Source organism: Stegodyphus dumicola, chromosome 2 (assembly GCF_044657685.1).
Source record: "Stegodyphus dumicola isolate Sdum_Otavi_A_Nest chromosome 2, ASM4465768v1".
Classification (NCBI taxonomy): domain Eukaryota; kingdom Metazoa; phylum Arthropoda; class Arachnida; order Araneae; family Eresidae; genus Stegodyphus; species Stegodyphus dumicola.
The window spans coordinates 289,858,008-289,878,641 of NC_140769.1; the positions used below are offsets into that span (position 1 = coordinate 289,858,008).

At 32.2% G+C, this 20,634-nt stretch overlaps 2 protein-coding genes across 10 annotated transcripts in view; one reads left to right on the top strand and one right to left on the bottom strand.

Annotated features, from left to right (window-relative positions):
• The window catches only part of LOC146999028 (inositol polyphosphate-5-phosphatase A-like), a 206,397-nt gene that overhangs the window by 163,931 nt on the left and 21,832 nt on the right, over nucleotides 1-20,634 (bottom strand). The window lies entirely within an intron of this gene.
• LOC146999030 (transcription factor unc-3-like) overlaps nucleotides 1-20,634 on the top strand; it is a 95,546-nt gene that overhangs the window by 6,622 nt on the left and 68,290 nt on the right. For 2 of the 9 annotated variants that reach the window (XM_085812266.1, XM_085812268.1), the window contains exon 2: nucleotides 16,132-16,200. In XM_085812266.1, coding sequence (XP_085668392.1) covers nucleotides 16,132-16,200 — 69 coding nt within the window. Of the gene's footprint in view, nucleotides 1-5,072; nucleotides 5,154-8,858; nucleotides 9,290-13,835; nucleotides 13,861-16,131; nucleotides 16,201-20,634 lie in introns of those variants that run through there. The other 7 variants (XR_015039920.1, XR_015039919.1, XM_085812267.1 and 4 more) reach the window with 7 other exon arrangements.

Sequence of the window (20,634 nt, forward strand, 5' to 3'; positions counted from 1 at the left end):
CTCGGTCATGAAGGTGTATTTCTACCTGCCAATACCCACTCTTTAAATCAAGCGTTGAGAACCACTTGCTTCCAGAAAGAGTGTCTAGAATGTCGTCAATTCTAGGAAGAGGGTAACTGTCTTTCTTCGTAACCTCATTCAACCGGCGATAGTCAACGCAAAATCTTGTTGAGCCGTCTTTCTTTCTGACGAGAACGATGGGAGATGCCCATGGACTTGTTGAAGGCTCGATGACATCGCCTTCTTCCATATCTTTTAACAGTGTTCGCACCTCTTCCTGTTTAGCAAACGGCAGACGCCTTGGATGTTGCTTGATCGGGCGATGATCGCCGGTATCTATTCTATGTTGTGTCAAACTAGTTCGACCCACGTCAGAAGACGAGCGGGAAAAAACAACTTGAAGATCTTTAATAACGCGATCGGCAGCATTCTTCTCTTCATCGTTTAATTGCGCATTCTGCAATAACTCCGATGTAATTCTCTCTGAGGACACGGATTCTTGGATGTTACTCTTTCTTTCAACGGTGGTTACTGGAGTACATGCTGCAACCACTTCACCTTTCTTAATAATTCTCCCCTTCTCAGTTACATTGGCGACTCTCACCGGGATAACCGTTCTGGATAGGTCGACGAGTGTTGAGGCTACTAGTACTCCTTTTGGGCTATTACAGTTATTGGGATATTCTATGACGCCGTAGCGGAAATTTTTGTTTTCGGCTATGGATCCAGGAAGTAAAATTTCTGTTCTTGCCGGTATTGTGATATTGTCTTGTGCTATGATTTTATGGACAGATTTAACTTCATCATTGACTCCAAATAACGCTATGTCCTCAGATGTAGAATGCAATTCGTTATTTTTAAAGTCCAAGGAAAAATTGTATTTCCTTAGAAAGTCCAATCCGAGTATGCAAGAATCAGTGATCTCTGCTACATATGCCGTGTGATGGTAAGCGGCACTTCCAAACGTGATGTTAGCATTTACTTTTCCATCGATGTTGATCTTCTCACCGGACACAGTCTGTAGGGTAACGCAGGGCGGCGTCCAGATAAGTTTGCTTCCCAGTTGTTGAGCCAAATCTTTTCGGATGATGGTAACGTTGGCTCCTGTATCTATCGTCATATTGCAGGGAACTCCATTAATATGTCCTATTATGAAAAGTCCATTACTGCCGCCTCTCACTGCAGAAATCTGAAGCGCTTTAAACTGGGGCTTTTCATGATCTGGCAACCTCCGCCCCGCGAGATGGCCACTAATTAGCTTCCCTGCTGTTTGTTAGGAGCGGTCTTAGCATCCGTGCCCTGGGGTGTTCTGCAGTTTCGTCGGATGTGTCCTTCAGCACCGCAGTTCCAGCACTTTACGGTCGGTTTCTTGTCACCAATATTCTGACTCAAGGCGTTCAGTTGTCTAGTTAAATCGTCTAGACGAGCAGTGACTTGATCCCCTGGCTCCTGGACTTGAGCAGCTCTGACTGGATGGCGGTCTCGACGGGTGGCTTGCTGGGCTGCCTCAAATTTCATGGCATACACTAAAGCGCTTTTCAGATCTTTAACATCCGCCATTCGCAGTGCTTTCTGTATTTCAGGGTCCCGGATGCCATCGATGAAATACTGCAGGGACAGGATTTCCCTTGTTTCTGTCGGGCACTCTGAAAAGGCGTGATGTGACAGCCTTTCAACATCCGTGGCGAGCTCCTGAAGCGTTTCGGTGAGCTTCTGTTGACGAGATTTTAATTGGAGCCTGCTGTAGTCTTTTAAACATTTCTCGCCGAAGCGCAGCTCCAAAGCGCCGGATAGAGCTTCGAAATCTAGCCTTTGATTTTCGGGAAGCGTCTGCAGGATATCCGCTGCGTCTGCTCTCAGAGAAGCGGCGAGATGACAGGCCTTAGCTTGGGAATCCCACCCATTCGCATCCGCAACGATAGAAAATTGTGTCCTATACACCTGCCAGGAGGTCTTCCCATCATATGTAGATAGTTTCAGAACGGAACGAGCAGGCATCGATAAAAATTTAAAACCTTCAGAATTGTTTTCTACCGTCGCTATGCACTTCTTTAGGCTGTCAACTTCTTTGGCGACGGCAGCAGAAACCCTATCATCAATTTGTTGTTCGACGGCAGAAACTCTCTCTTCTATATGTCCAACTTTAGTTTCAACCGCGTCTATTCTGCCTTCCATAGCCTCAAATTTATTTTCTATTACGCAGGTAATTTCTCTTTTCATTTCGTCCTGACCTGCTTTCATCTCATTTTTAAGGGATTTCATCTCTTCCTTAACGGATTCCTGGCCCAATTTCATTTCTCCTTTGAGGGATTCCTGGCCCAATTTCATTTCTTCTTTAAAAGATGTTTGGCCAGCTTCCATCTTTTCTTGGAAAGCAGCAAAATCAGTAATGAGCTGTCTCAATTGTTCTTCCATCCCTCTTGTTATTGGCATTCAAATCCCACTTCTGACACCAAAAATTGTTGCGTGCGTACGGGCTCGTTATGAAATGAATGCACAAGTCCGATGAAAAATGAACAAAAATTTATTATTATCACAACAAAAATGCTTAAATTTTCTCAAATTATCATGCAGTATTACAATATCTCGCAGTAGTTATCTTTTAACTACTCAAATGTCCAATAGAACGTAATTCAAAACAGCTAAAGAACGCTAATCCGCGAATTCGCTACAATCAACAAGAGCAGTTTTCTAAACAACAACAAACAAAGCAAGCAACTACTACGAACTGAGATGTTTTCCTTCTTTTATAAGATTTTAAAATCACGCGCTAGAATTTTCCAGTACTTTCTCGAAATCAAAAAGAGATATTTATTTATTTAACGCCCGCGCTCTTGTATTTTTAATTTTTCCGGCTTAGCTTTCTTTTAATATTCGTCACGCGCTGCACTGCGTGAGAAATAAAACCATTTAATTTATAATTGAACTAACATTAGCTTTTTAAATAGCAAATTCGTAACAATATTGAAAAGTTTTGCATGACTTTTTTTCTTCAACGGGAAGTTGGTAAATTTTTTTATTAGGATAATTAATATTTGTATTAAGGGATATAGCTTATTTTATTGTAATGTTTTTTCTCTTGAAAATATAAGATAAAATATCATTAATTATATTTTGCTTTTCAGAATTTTTTGTTTTTTGTATTCTTTTAATGTTATTTATTGCTCATTTCACTGTTTTTAAGATATTGAAAAATTTTGAGTGATTTTTTTTAGGAAACAAAGTTCTTAACCTCCTTTATACCATTTTCTTAAGATTTTGCAAAGGGAAGTTGGTTAATTTATTTATTAGGATAATTAATATTTGTATTAAGGGATATTGCTTATTTCATTGTAATTTTGTTATACGTAATAACTTTTTTTATGAAGTTCTTCTGCAGAGTAAAATTCTATGCAGTTTTTAAATTTAACGTTTGGTGTTCCCTTCAGCCATTTTTTCTGTACATTTAAAAGCCAGACGAAGGCTGCTAGTAAATGTAAAACACCAAGTACAGTGAAAACAGTTATCAAATTTTACAATTAAAGCCAGCGGTCAAGAAGTCAGATTTTTCTGTGCACAAAACTGAAAGTTTACTTTTGGTCCCACTCGGCAAAAAGACACTGAAAGTGTAGAAACTGACTTAATTCACAGTTCTGCTAAATTTGGCTCAGCCTTATTTAAACAACTTTTAAATTGCCCCACCTATTGGGTGCCTCCATAATAAAAAGACCACCACATCTGGCCTTGTATAGATTAATGGACTGGGTTACATTTGTAATTATTCACAATCTGCCATTGTATTTCTAAAATTCCATACTGAGATGAAATTCTTACTGATCTTCCCGCACTTTATTTCAATAAAGTGAGAATTCGAATTTTATAAAAACTATCTTTGATAATATTTATAAATTTTATTTACTCTTTTGAGAGCACAAACATGATTCCTCCAGATTAATAATAGCGAGTACAAATTTTTATATTGGACCTTTAGAACATCTTCTGATGTTGCCATTTCGGAAAAACACAACTCATTTTACTTTTATTCATAATTCACGATCTTTACATATGTGTATTTTAAGATTCTCTATTAATGTGTTTCTGATTTCACAAACAGAAGTCTTCAATTATGGAGAGGAGATGTTTAAAAATTTAAAACCTGTTTCTTGAAAAATTAAATATAACTTCAATGCACATGCAAGTTTGTTTTGAAGGTCTTGGGGTGAACATGCACATATGGCAAACTATATTTCTTTACAGTTTCCTGCATTCAAATACTTAACAATAATGTAAAAGAAAATGCAAAGTATTTTAAAATACTACGTTAAAATTTTGCTCTTAACTCGTGTAGACCTTTGTTTTTATTATCCGCGTATGTTTGTTTATATTTAATTGTGCCTTGTACACACTTGCATTCAGCATTTGTTTTACAGTACACTGAATTAATATATATGTTTTCCAGTTTGTAATAAATGTTCAGTTCTTTTGTATCATTTTAAGTATGCTTAAAAGTAAAATTTTTATGCATTTGTACAATTATTTGAATGCACTTTATTTTTCACTTTATTTCTCAATTGTTCTTCCATCCCTCTTGTTATTGGCATTCAAATCCCACTTCTGACACCAAAAATTGTTGCGTGCGTACGGGCTCGTTATGAAATGAATGCACAAGTCCGATGAAAAATGAACAAAAATTTATTATTATCACAACAAAAATGCTTAAATTTTCTCAAATTATCATGCAGTATTACAATATCTCACAGTAGTTATCTTTTAACTACTCAAATATCCAATAGAACGTAATTCAAAACAGCTAAAGAATGCTAATCCGCGAATTCGCTACAATCAACAAGAGCAGTTTTCTAAACAACAACAAACTAAGCAAGCAACTACTACGAACTGAGATGTTTTCCTTCTTTTATAAGATTTTAAAATCACGCGCTAGAATTTTCCAGTACTTTCTCGAAATCAAAAAGAGATATTTATTTATTTAACGCCCGCGCTCTTGTATTTTTAATTTTTCCGGCTTAGCTTTCTTTTAATATTCGTCACGCGCTGCACTGCGCGAGAAATAAAACCATTTAATTTATAATTGAACTAACATTAGCTTTTTAAATAGCAAATTCGTAACAATATTGAAAAGTTTTGCATGACTTTTTTTCTTCAACGGGAAGTTGGTAAATTGTTTTATTAGGATAATTAATATTTGTATTAAGGGATATAGCTTATTTTATTGTAATGTTTTTTCTCTTGAAAATATAAGATAAAATATCATTAATTATATTTTGCTTTTCAGAATTTTTTGTTTTTTGTATTCTTTTAATGTTATTTATTGCTCATTTCACTGTTTTTAAGATATTGAAAAATTTTGAGTGATTTTTTTTAGGAAACAAAGTTCTTAACCTCCTTTATACCATTTTCTTAAGATTTTGCAAAGGGAAGTTGGTTGATTTATTTATTAGGATAATTAATATTTGTATTAAGGGATATTGCTTATTTCATTGTAATTTTGTTATACGTAATAACTTTTTTTATGAAGTTCTTCTGCAGAGTAAAATTCTATGCAGTTTTTAAATTTAACGTTTGGTGTTCCCTTCAGCCATTTTTTCTGTACATTTAAAAGCCAGACGAAGGCTGCTAGTAAATGTAAAACACCAAGTACAGTGAAAACAGTTATCAAATTTTACAATTAAAGCCAGCGGTCAAGAAGTCAGATTTTTCTGTGCACAAAACTGAAAGTTTACTTTTGGTCCCACTCGGCAAAAAGACACTGAAAGTGTAGAAACTGACTTAATTCACAGTTCTGCTAAATTTGGCTCAGCCTTATTTAAACAACTTTTAAATTGCCCCACCTATTGGGTGCCTCCATAATAAAGAGACCACCACATCTGGCCTTGTATGGATTAATGGACTGGTTTACATTTGTAATTATTCACAATCTGCCATTGTATTTCTAAAATTCCATACTGAGATGAAATTCTTACTGATCTTCCCGCACTTTATTTCAATAAAGTGAGAATTCGAATCTTATAAAAACTATCTTTGATAATACTTATAAATTTTATTTACTCTTTTGAGAGCACAAACATGATTCCTCCAGATTAATAATAGCGAGTACAAATTTTTATATTGGACCTTTAGAACATCTTCTGATGTTGCCATTTCGGAAAAACACAACTCATTTTACTTTTATTCATAATTCACGATCTTTACATATGTGTATTTTAAGATTCTCTATTAATGTGTTTCTGATTTCACAAACAGAAGTCTTCAATTATGGAGAGGAGATGTTTAAAAATTTAAAACCTGTTTCTTGAAAAATTAAATATAACTTCAATGCACATGCAAGTTTGTTTTGAAGGTCTTGGGGTGAACATGCAGATATGGCAAACTATATTTCTTTTCAGTTTCCTGCATTCAAATACTTAACAATAATGTAAAAGAAAATGCAAAGTATTTTAAAATACTACGTTAAAATTTTGCTCTTAACGCGTGTAGACCTTTGTTTTTATTATCCGCGTATGTTTGTTTATATTTAATTGTGCCTTGTACACACTTGCATTCAGCATTTGTTTTACAGTACACTGAATTAATATATATATTTTCCAGTTTGTAATAAATGTTCAGTTCTTTTGTATCATTTTAAGTATGCTTAAAAGTAAAATTTTTATGCATTTGTACAATTATTTGAATGCACTTTATTTTTTGAAACTCTGGTTGCAGAACTCTGAAACTTTGTGCTTTGATTTTTATTGATATTACGCAAATCTCATTAGGGTTATCTGTCTAGAGAAATGGATGCCTTCGTGGAGGACGTTCTAATTGAAACTGGCTCGCAGACACGTTACACATGGGGCAAACCAGGAAAACGCCCATGCAATTAGAACATTTTCGAATTATTTCGCTTGGCACAACGGATTTTAGAAATCCAAACCGGAAACTTACGCAGTGTTTTTCGCGATTGTTCTATGGAATATGAACACATGCATAATGGAGACGCACTCGTATGCGCATAACGTACATATACTTAATCCTTTGCAATGACGGAATTAACATAAAGGCTTTCACTTTACGTCATATGATGCATACTATACACAGAAACCTTATGAAATTCTATTTATCGTTCTTGAATACTAGGTATATAGCTTATAACCGTTTCAACCAGGTATCGTCAACGCAGTGCTCGCTGGTTCCAAGATGCTCCCTAAGCAGTTTCAAACTACCCTTTTTCAAATATTGGCCCACGAGCTGCCGAGCGGTAAAGTCGCAGAACACTGAGAGCTCGTTACGAGGTTCGGATCGGGCTGGCTGCATGGGCGTTGTCGTGGTTTCCTCATGTGTAACGTGTATGCGAACCAGTTTCCCTTAAAAGTCCTTCACGAAGGCATCCCTCCTCGTAGGCAGATAGCTCTCGAATGCTTTGTCGTAATCAAATAAACAAGCCAAATCTTTCAAATATCTAAATGGCAATTTTTGGATATTCGGAAGACAAATATTCGAAATTGTAACGAATGATTTTTGTAAATTTCTTATTTTTGCTTTCCCATGGTAAGAAATGTAAGAGCAGCAAAATTAGCCTTTTAACATAAACTGAATGCTAGCAAAATCAAAATAACACTTCATGACAAGATGAATCAACTTTCGATTGCTAGGAACATCTGATTCCGCATACAATGAACTATTTTCTATCCCCATTAACCTCATATACTCTGTCCAACCAGGTGCACTGCGCTTTACATAGATTACTTCCTGTTCATATGTTATTTAATTAATTTGCCTTCTAAATTCAAGCAAAATTCGCATTCTTCTCTTCAGATTGGAAGATAACGAGGGCATACAGACAGCATTGATTTCGCAATGGTTGGTACTAAGAAAATGTTATGTCAGCTGATTGTTGTGTGACAACAACTTATTTCATTGCACAACAACAAGCCTCAGTTTTCTTGCTTAGCTGGCAACATTTATGAACAAAGAACTATAGCAATGTACTAAAGCAACTTTTATTATGAGTTTTCATTTAGTTCACTAATGGCCCACCAGCGGGCAAGCGGTAAAGTCGCTGAACACTGGTAGTTCGATTCGAGGTTCGAATCCCGCGAACGGGCTGGCTGCATAGGTGTTTTCGTGGTTTTCCCCCACGTGTAACGTATATACGAGCCAGTTTCCCTTAGAAAGTCCTCCACGAAGGGCATCCCTCTCTTTAGGCAGATAGCCCTCGAGGCTTTGCCGTAATTAAATAACCTAACCTAACCTAGTTCACTAATGTTTACTGTGGGTGGCAAACTGGGCCAATGATTGGGCCTTGTCTCAGGTGAACTACTCGAAGAGGTGCCAAATTAGCCACAAAAATTTAGAAATTAGACTTCGGAAGTACATCAAGAAGTTGAAAAAGAATTAAAATACTTTCGAGTACTCCGGATGAATTAAGCGAAGAATTCATAATACTAATTTTTTTTTAAAGCGCTGAGGTTTCGCAGCACTGGATGTTTCTAACATCAAAATTTAATCTTCGAACAAACGTGTTGAATTTTAGCTCGTTGCAATGGCTCAACTAGCCTAGATAGCACCATGGCGCAGACGTTAATATTCTCTACTATCAATTGTTTATTAGCAAAGCAACAAATCATGTTTTTGGCATAGATTTAGTCAAGATTTAGAGATCTTGTCTAAATCTACGCCAAACATTAATTTTGTTGCTTTGCTAATTTTATGTTTCACTTTGGTGTGTTTCTCTTTTCTTGGGCTGAAGATTTTACTTCACCATAACAAACTTTGTAAAGTCTATTGAGTTTACATAAACTATATAATATCGATATCAATACTATACAGTATCGCAACAGTCTATTTTTGTTGCCAATGACGAAATGCTATAATTGGCTAGATCTTCTGCACTTTCAATACACCTTTCCTTGGAGAACCATGATCGCTGCGTGGAGCCCGCGAGGCAGCATATCAGTTGATCCGGAACAAATCTCACCACCTGTACACTCTCAACTTATAACTGATTTTGGAACTATTTTTGTCGCAACCCACATAAGGCATAAAGGCCGACTAGAATAGCGTTGAAGGATCTAAATGAAGGTATTTACCGATAAAGTGTTCCATTATTATCAAGTTTTTGCTTCACTTTTGAGTAAAATTTGTTGTCGAACGATAACCATGGTGCGAGGTTGTATTGATACTTATTTTGGGACGGAACTGTATAGTTAGTTTTGTGATGGTTATTTCTGGATTACACTGCTGGATGGATTAAATGAGTTTTCTGTCAGCCTGTTTCATTAATTGTTATGTCTGGAATACGATTGTATCTAAGGTAAGACATGACTTCTTTTTCTTCATTTTTGAGTTGTTCTCTTGTTTATAATGAAATAATAAATTTAATTTTTCATCATAAAATAGAAACGGAGTTTTAAATTTTTAACTTTTTTTGTGTGTGTGTAAGATTTAAGACGAGCCGTCGTGTCTGATTTTAATGCAACTGATATCGACATTAAAGAACACCTTATAAACGTTCAGTTTCGCTTCGTTGATTTTATAAGATAACCAGTATCGAATATATAATTTTAAAAGAATCTGTTCTTGTAACATGAATAAGTAAGCAATAAAATTTTGGAAAGAGAGAAATAAATGAAAAAAATGAATGAATTTTATGAAGGAACAGAAATAAATGAAAGCGATAAAGCTGTCAATTTAAAGATTTGAAACACGAAAATGAAATTAAAACATAAAAACCGGTTCGATCAGATATAGTCAATCTGATTAAATATTAAGAAAAATACTGAATCATCCATAATCAATGATTGATCCTCCAAAATTACGCCTGAGAAGACCGGAATTTAAAATAAAACGTCCACGGTCTAGAAATTTTAAAAGTTTGGAATTCTACCAATAGTCAAAGATTTGTGGAGGCATCCCGGTCATAAATGACGCGCGCAAATTGGAGAAGCTTTCAGCTAAATAGGTTTTAAATATGAAAAGTTCCCGACAGTTCCGGCCCATTTATCTTAATGAAGAAGGATGAAACACTCACGGATCAATTATGGCAATAATCATTTGTCATTAATCAAGATATCCGTTGGAAAGCATTTTAAGTGCCCTAACCATTCTCTCTGTCTGCGACACCCTTGATTTATCCTTTCCGTTTCCCAGGTACACGAGGTAAAGGAAGGAAATCGCTAAGCAAGCTATTCCATATGGGATTTTGGCACAGCATCCTTCAGAAAAAATTCTATTACGTTAATGATTTCTAAATCTTCTAATGTCCCTAAACCTGAAATATACATCACGTGAACTACACTGATGTATGCTGCTATCGTCTTGGAGATGTTCATCCAAGTTCGAATCTTGAGATTGCCAGAGTACAAGCTATTTGTGATTGTGAATCAGTTTAGGTAAAAGCTTTCTAACCGGGGGTGTGGAAAAGCAGCTCAAAACTTATAAGATTTGTGCTATTTTTGTTTTAAAAGGGAGTTTGATATCACAGCAAAGAGAAAAATACTTGTTCGGGCTGAATGTAGATTATGTTTATTGAAAAAAATTGGAAAAAAAACAGCATATCATCAACTAAAGGAATAGCATAACTAATATGGAGTTAGTACAACATCTTTTAAGAAGTGATATAGTAGTGTATGTTTGATAGCGATTAAGGTCCATTTTTACTACTTTCTGAGATGAAAATATTTAGATACATTTTTTGGAGATCCGCGGCGAATGCTAAACTGTGTTGTTATTTGTTTAGAGCAATTATATTTACTTGATAATTGTAATTTTAATTTAGAAGTCAAACAACAAAAATCAGCGTTATATTTTCAAATTTTCACAGGACTCGTTTCGATGATTTTACCGAACCATCAGCAAATCATGATGGTTCGGGAAAACCATCGAAAGGAGACCTGTGAAAATTTGAAAATATAACGCTGATTTTTGTTGTTTAACTAATTAATACTTGTTCGGCATGTTATTGTATCTTAATTGTAATTTTATTTACTTCATATTAAATTTCTGCTCTCACATTTTACCTCCATGAAAAAATATTTACTATTCTTCTTGTTAAATAAATTGACAGTTGACATCACAGGCATTTTGAAAAGAATTTTATGTATATTGGACTAAATATTGTAGATTTTAATGGGCTTCATATACTATGAGCTCAGTAATGCTGAATATAACTGATTTTATACTGCGAATTTAGTTGTTTTGAAAGAAAATTCCAAGCATCGCTACTTTAAAATCACAGTTTTTATTAGGTAGAGACGTTCTGAATTTTGAAACCATGTCAAATAATTAAATTTGTTTTTTATATAGCATTGCGTCTAAATACATTCTTTGAGGTACCTGAATTTTACAAATCAAGAATTGGAGGCGGTTTCTCTAATCATTTTAAACTAAACATAAGGCAGCCTTTAAGAGAAAACTTACTCATGTGTCATTATATGTCTCATTGCCTTAAATGCCTATTGTATTTTAAAATGAAACACTTACTTTCTTTTGAAAACTTTTGTATCTCTCTACAGTAGCAAATAATATCAAGAACCCCTCCCCCCCCATTTAAATCTTTGGCAATGTACAATGAATACTTACAATGCTGAAGGACTTTTACACATGTAATCTTAATAATCGTAGGCTCTAAACAGTTAGCTGTTAATTCTTAGAAAATAACCATTTTAGAAAATCGTTCGAGCTTCTACATCTGCTAATGTTAAATAAAATATTGTTTATTAGAAATTCTTCAGATTATGGATTAGACGCATTTTTTATATCATCACTTACTTTCAAAAGTAAATTTTTACGTTTCAATTAAAAATTACAAATAAGTAATATTTATTCTAAATTTCATGGAAAAAGTGATTTAAAGTTTTACGTCGCCTGTTTTCAAAATTCATTACTGGGATTACTATTGAATCAAGAGTCAAAATTTTCATTACGAAAATTGTACAAATTTTTTTAACTTGGAAGTGTTTACAACTTTGTGATATTAAATTTAATAGCACGAGTGATTAAGTAAAAAATAGTGATTTGTAAGTCAGAAGTAAATTATTTAAGCTGTAATAGGAAGAAAAGCTTATTTTGAATGTTAGATATTCCAAATAAATCAAACGAAGTACGGCATGCAATATATTAAAATAAAACTCTTTACTTACGCTGTATTTAAGCACATGTATTGGTATATAAAGGGCTACTTGTGCTGTTTACATATGATTTTGAAATATGTAAATCTTGAAACCATCCGCCCATTAAGTTTAAAATCCTTTCCTATAAAAACAATACAATTCTTTTGTTATATTTTGAACTCACAGATAATACCATTTTTATTCATTAGGCTATCCTGTACGAAGGCCAAGACAAAAATCTTGAAATGTGCCACGTTTTACTCACGTACGAAGTTATGTGCAGTTAAGAAAATGCTCTGAATTTTTTTCTGATCTTAAAATCTAAAAAAATAAGAAAATAATAAGCTATAGCATAAAATACATTTAAAAAATTTTCCTTTATCCTTCTCAAGAAAACTTCCCTATTTCTTTATAAAGCGTTTTTAATGTTTCTCTGGTTTTCAAGATTGCCATAAAAAAGATGGAAGAGAGGGAAAGAACGGTAGCGTTACATAAGATCTCTGGCTCTATAAAGAGCTAAAAAATTATGACTCTTTGTTAAGTTCATTTTATCTGGCGGAATTTCTTTCACGAAATGAGAAGGGAAATTCTCCTAGCATTTCTTTTTACACTCGATTCTGTTTTAAGCATGCTGGCATTGTAATCTGATTAAATCAAAACCAGGAGAAAAAAAAAAAAAAAAAAAAAAGAGGAAAGAAGATGAAGGGCAGAAAGGAAAAATAACAGATACTACAGATTAGAAAATGAACATATGAAAGAGATATCTCTAATTATCTTTCATTTGCAGAATCTGTTTTTAACAAAAAGATACTTTTTTATCGGCTTGCCTTAGGTAGTATACAGTAAAGATAGTTTCGACCGAACTACATTTTAATTGACTCGAGAACTAGATGTAATTAAAGAGCACGTTACTTATAAGGAATAGGATAAAAATACATTTCTAATAGAAGAAAAAGTATGATTTTTATGAAATCGATGGCGGTAACGCCACAAGTTGGCGACAACTTCTAGTTTACTTTTTTTGGTACTATTCGGTTTCGAGGGCCATAAAAAAATTGCAGCGAAAATGTATGCGCGAAAGCGCCAAATCTAGCATACACGCCCATTTACCAGCGTGCCAAATCTCGCGTACGAGCTGATTTCAGATTGCGTAAGTTTATATAGTTCTGTATTTCTTAAGACGCCATTGAAATACTAGTTTAATTTTTAATTCCTTTTTTGATATCCTATGGATCTAACAATTTAGGAATTACCTATGATGAAAAGTCTGCGATAGAACTTTGGGTAAAGTGCAGAATAACCCACTGCTTGACGCGTTTTTAAGAATTGCACATACTCGGTGTAAAGATCGTGACTTGTAAAGATCATGACTTGTGAAGATCGTGACTTAAAGAGAACGTGAAATATAAATAATAGGACAAGAACTTGCATTTTACGGTGTGGCAACAAGAAGAGGATTCGAAAGATTTTTATATATATATATTTGTTTAGAGAGTTGAATGTTTTTCTAATTTTTTGAATAGTTGTAAGAGTTTTAACTGAGTAGTTAAGAGTTTAAAATTTTGATAGTTTAGAGCTGCAGTATTTATTTATTTATTTTTTTTGGTTCTGTTTTAAAATTTAAATAAAAGTATTTTGTTTATTCTGAAAAATTAGCTTTATTCTTCCTACAAGATTCAATATTCAGTATATTGAAATAAGGAAAGGATTTTTACTGGCGCAGTCGACAGGATCGGAGTTTCCCCGCATATAATTACGAACCAAAATAACTCAGGTGAGAGCTCAATTTACCTTGGAAACGTAAAATAGTTAATTAAGATTATGAAAAGTTAATTATTGTTTCCGTCATGGAATCTTAGTTTATTTACTTGTCAAAGTAATGAATACGCCAGTGTTCAAATGTAATTTTCAAAGTAATGAATACGCCAGTGTTCAAATGTATCTACTTTTCTTAGCAAGAAGTAATTGCGAGCAAATTAATAGACATTTTAAAAGAAATTTATCTTAAGTGTCTTAGTGAATAAAAAATGCTTTTGGAAAATATACTCGGTAGAATTAAGACATTATGATAAATAAGCATTTTCGCTTGTAATTTTTTTTAAATATGAATTCTTTTATCAAAAATAAAAGTTTTCAAGGAGCTTTTTAAGGTGTTTGTTTTCTTGCAAGTATAGCTAGCAGTAAAATTTCAGATATTCATGTGTATATCATCATATTATAATTATTAATGTTCACAGTATTTTTCCGCACTCGATATGTTTTTTTTTTTTTTTTTTTTTTCCACTCCGTAAGCACAAATATTTCAAAAATTATCGAATTGATGATTTAAATAAATTTTAATAACTTATCTAAAACTGTCTGTGTTGAGAAACACTGCAGAAGCAGTGGTAAAGATTATTTCATGCAGAAAACTTCTTGATAATGATCTTAATCCTAAATCAGTATACTGCTAATGATTTATATTAATATCATTGATAACAATATAGTCCAGACTCTGATGTCTTTCTCAAACTGCCTTCTTTAAAAATAAAATTTCAAATAAATAAAAAAACTTATTATTAATATACATTGAATTGACTCCAGCCTAGAATTAATAATTCTATAACTTATTTAATTTCAATAGTATAGTCTAGTTACTCGCGTATGATTAATTACGGTGCGATCGCAATCTAGGTAAACTATACTTATCATTTACACTATTGCGCTTCTTAATGACCTGATGGATATTGATTTTTCCGGATAATTGCGTTTTCTTAATATGCTACTTCTAGTCCAACTGATTCCATTTGAGTTTTCTTGCTGTTTTATAAGCAATATGAAAACTTCTTATAAATAATGACTAGATAACCACTCCTTTGTTTTAGACTGGTTATGTACCTAATTCAAATCAATGTATCGGAATTTTAGTAATTTGTTTTCAAATTGTGCTGTTTACAGACAGAAAATAAGGTGGAATTTTCTCTGGAAAAAATTTAATGAGTAGATACATTATGTTTTTCATCAGCGTCCTGTTAACAGTGAGAGAAAGATTGAGTTCATAAGGCTAATTAGAAAGAAACTGTAAAAAGAAAAAAATGAACCCAAGCAGGATTTAGCAAGGAAGACAGGAATAATTCTACTTTATGCATATACAAAACTTCATTCTACTCTTAAGCCAAAACTGCAGACGATACTATATGATATAAATTTTATTTTATGGAACTCTTTTTCTTCGAATTTCTCAATTAAGTCTGGTGTTCAGAAGCAAAAAAAAAAAAAAAAAAAAAAAAAAAAAAAAATTAATATTAAAAAAAAATATTGTTATTATTTAATAGTAATTTTAAAACTCAGTTTTAAATCAAACGTTTAGTAAATATTTACGTAAATGAGGCAGAAAGAAGAAAATGTTATTAGAGTGTATCTCGTCATATTTCCTCATATTAGAAATTTTTTAGATATTTAATATGCTACGAAATATATAGATTAATAATTAATATAGATACGAAATGCATATCAATAAGAAATTTTTATCTAATTAACTTTAAAAAAATTAAGTTTACTTGAATCATAGTTTTTTTTTTTTTTTTTTTTTACCCTTTTTAAGTATTCTGTGACTTTTATTCTGTACCAATTTTAAACTGCAGGCTTAACAGCTACACTCTTAATGATATAACAAAAAATTTCTTCTGCGTGTGGTGCATTTTTTGGCTTCTGAAGATTATAAAAAAATAAGTAAATAACAAATAATTTTTTTTTGTAGATTTTGAGACAATGAGATGGAAGTAATGTTTATAATAAAAGCTGCTCGACATCTACGAATTAAAATGAAGACTACTATTAAGTCTATTAATATAATCCAACTAATAATTTCGGGTGCCTTATAAATGTTTTCTGGAAATTATTGACACAGTCAGGCATAATTTAATTTGTCACTATGAATTATATTACAGAATACTGCATTTTTTCAATAATAGTACCTTTTATTTTTATTCGGTGTCTGGAATTAAAATATATGCTTCGATTTAATTTTAAAATGTAACTAAAGATTTCTTTTACCTGCTTTTAGTCGGTGCTGTGACAAGAAGAGCTGTGGAAACAGAAATGAAACACCCTCCGATCCCGTGATAATTGACAGGTAGGATATGTGTTTCTTGGTGTATACTTTTCCATTCGTTGCATATATATATATATATATGCAACGAATGGAAAAGTATATATATATATATATATATATATATATATATATATATATATGCATTAGTTTTGTTATATATGTATATTAGTTTTGTAATACAATAGGTTATGGAGCAATAATGGTAAAATAAACTATTCTATTAATAACCATTTAAGCTATTATTATTATATAAATTTTCCAATAACTTGCAGTTTTATATTTCTTATTCAAAATAATAATAATAATAAGCTATTTTTTAAAGTCCTTAGTTTCTTTTAAATTGCTTAATATTAAATAAACAATCAAATAAGATCACTAATCGCTGCCACATCCAGCTCGTTTTCGATATTCATTCGCCTGATCTCTAAATTTAGTACAAATGTTTGCGCAGCAGATGGCTCTACAACTAGATCCAGTTACCCTGCCCTTACAGTACACCTCTGCCCGCCTTATATTCATCTTATATTCACGACAACAACAGTAGGAGGAAAATATGTCCGAATTTGCTTGAGTTTTAGTATTCTGAGTAATGCAGCTTTTAAAAGAGCGCAAGAACGGTTGGTTATGTTGCCAAGAGCCAGTGGAGTAATTCATGACACAATTATTAAATAGTGTGTAACTTTTTATAGCTAATTAAGAAATACAGATATGAAAATTAATTTTAATAGCTCTAAATGATTTTGATTGAAGGTCGTAATCATTTATCGCAGAAATATAATCTTCTAGAATAATTTCCCACTCTGTTTGGGTAACCGACTGAGAAGATTTCTACGTCATTCACGTTTCATCTTCGAGACTTTTTTGTATAAATGACATTAGGATTTATATCCTCCAACAAAGGGAAGAGGAGACGCTAGTCAGTTGTCTAATTTTCAGAAGATTATTAAATTTTCTATCAGTTACAGATATGTTTCTTAAAGATAGGGTGCCATCTGAACCATGTAACCCTCTGCGTCATACTAAAAGACTACATGAACTAGAAACATTTTGGGATATCTTTTATAACAGCCAGAGGATTCTTTGTGGTGGAACAGAACATAAATAATTTTGGTTGTTAAATTTTTTTATTTAATGTTGACTCATTTCTTACTATCAAAACGATACTAAACCAGCAATATCTTAATTTTTCAAAGCACATAAAATAGTTTAATGGCTATTCACTTGTTTTTAAATATGGAAAAGTATTATAGTAACACATAAGGACATCTTCACAGCATCTATATATTACATTGGCGAAATACATTTAAACAATGAAAATGACAGTACGAATGTTATAAATTTGCGAAGAAAACTTTAAATATTTCTGCAAGCAAAAGGTCATACAGCACATTATTTTAGATTTGATTATGAAGTTGTTTTGTTATTTTTCTAATAGTCTACTTTTTTCTATTCTTTATTTATCATTTTTCAGTTTTCCATATTTAACTATATATATACTTTCTTTATTTATCATTTTTCAGTTTTCCATATTTAACTAGTCAAGGTATGTTTCGTAAAACATACGTAAAATGCTGCAATATAAATTACATAAATTTTAGCGTGAAAAATCAGCTATCGGAAACAATTTTCCCCCCTATGTTGGAAATTATTTTAGAAGCTTATAATCAGACTAAAAGATATTTAAACAATTCAGAAAGGTTTTCAACCTATAATACAACCTAAAATATATTGTATATATATTGGCTTTCAGATTATCAAGATATGCATTGAAGCACACCTGAACTTGCTCTCACTTGCCACTAAATGCTTAGAATTAATTGAGAATGTATTAACAGGGATTCAAGTTTGCCGTCTCTCAAACTTGTAGTCAAAAGACTATTTGTAATCTCATAATGTAATTGATTTCTTTCTGCAAATGGAGTAATATTATATTAAAAATTACGTCATTTCAAAAAAGTGGTATTTTGCTTGAATTCAGCTATGTTCTACTATAGAATGGCTTAGGTATTTCTCAGGTTTTGAGAAAAATTTTAACTGCAGCCGGAGTTTTCTATAAGACAGTCTTCAATATTTCTTTACTATGATTAGAGATTGCAATATCAGCAGGGAAGTCCATTATTCACTTGATATTTCTTTTAGCATTAATAAGACTAATACTGATATTAGTTACAAAATACACATTGTTCATTGGGACCTTAGTTTCATTCGGAAAAATAAAGGTCCATGCCCCTGCAAAACACGCACAAGAAACATCCGAGGCTGAACCATAAGCCCAGCATCTAGTTAACGTAAGCTGAAAAAAAAAATGGATTTATATTAAAAATTTTTAGTATACGAGACATAAAGTTCGGCCAGTCGGAGACATGAAAACATATCACATTTCTGATTTCTGTTCACATTTGTTTTTAGAAGTAGAGGATAATAAGATTTCCAGTTCCAAATCTATATAAAACTGTAAAATTGATGGGAAGATTTCAGGTTAAATTTCAGTTACGAAGTTACTGCAAAGTTTGACATTTAATCAATAATTACCTTGTAGTATTTAATAATTTTAGCGCACGATTAAGTTTCTGTAGTAAACTTCTTTAGTGATAAGTTTTTAATTTAAAAATATATTTTTCATTAAATGTTGAATGCAAAATGCACTCCGTTGCTTTAAATGAACTTATATGCTATTAAAGAATATTTATTTTTTTTGTTACACTCTTATCAAATTTTACTCTCATAATTTACTCTTTTTCCATTTCTTATATTTCGTTAATTTTTTTGCCATATATTCATTTCGATTTAACATATTTTATTTCTTATCTGTCTAAGATAAATTTTATTTTATCTAATATATTATAATATAAATAATAAGATAAAGAATATATATAAAGAATTAGAATAGTTAATATTTATTATAAAACCATATAACCTATTTATCTGTATAGAGATTTATTTATATAATTTTATTATTTATATATGTAAAATGAAACATAGTTCTGTTACACACGCAGACTATAACAGCGTTCCGTAGAGTTACGCCATTTTTAATTTTAGAAATTAACTCTATTTGATACGGAAATATTCGTACATTTAGAGCATAGCATTGAGATAAATATCTATATTGAGGTAATATATTTTCCTTTGTGAATTAGGCGTAACAACAAACGTTTAGCTAAAAAACACTCTTGTTTTCCTCATTCAAAAAACATATTGCTACGGTAAAATAAATTTTGAGAAAAATAAAACATTTTAGAAGATAATTCAGAACTGCAAAGCAAATATGCTATTTGCGAAGGAAACTAAATTTTCAACCAAAAATTCTACGAAATATACGAATAAAACTAACTTTGGTACTTTTCCGTTTTGCCGGCGCAAGCGATAAAGTCGCCAATAATGGTACAACCCATGCCAAACGAAATATTCTCGCTGGTAACCTTTTACGCCTCAATTTCAAAACAAGTCGCAGCTTTTTCTTATCAGATTGATTGTTTCTTTCAATACTGGCATATAATTACATAGAATTTTTATCAGATAGTTCAGTTTTATGTCTAAGGCCATTTTCGGTAATAAAGTTAATTAGGATGCAATCACAGTGCTTACCCGAAGCCGAAAATATAGAAAAGGTAAAGTCAAGGGTTAAATTCATCAATTCTAACGAGAATGCATTAGCGAAGTAATGCACTGCAGTTTTACATAATTTCTGAGTAAGCTATTCGCACGAATTGAAATATTTCTTGCATTTAAACTTGTGTTCCAAATTAAGATTTAACTTGAAATTAATGTAGATAATTACTGAGAGCATTAGATTTTTGTAGAGTAGTTTACGTGAGATGAGATCGCTTGGGGTCACGTGATATAAACCGGCGAATCAGAATGTTGAACCGTGAAAGCATAGTAAATTCTTAAATTAATGTGTTTTTACAAATTTATTGTCTTTATTTATTGGCTTTTTATAAAATTTTAAGCGATATTAAAATGTTTATGCCTTCTTTTTTAAAAAGAATTCTTAGAACTAACATTTTTTAAATATTTTTTACGTGTATACTGTATGTTGTCGCCAATAAAGTCTGCTTGTCGAGATTTGCGCCGGCGAAACGGAAAAGTACCCTAACTTTCTATAATAGTTCATCTCATATATTTTGTATCATCATCTAATTTGTATAAATAATATGCATATTTCTAAAAGAAGTTTAAAAAAACTGATTCTATACTGTACAAATATTTAAAAAAAAATCATTAAAATGTATTCGCCACTGTCAGTTAACCCAGAGTCTTCAACAGGCGCGAAAATCAGAGTAACTGCATATATTTAGTCTTGTCTTTGAAGTATATTGTCGTTCTTTGGTGGATTTTACCGGAGTTCTTTAAACACTAGATTTTCCTCTTAATTACAAATGAAATGTAACTACTTTGCTGCTGATTCAATAACACGTTTTGCACGGTTATTTTCTTAATTTTCAAAAGGGC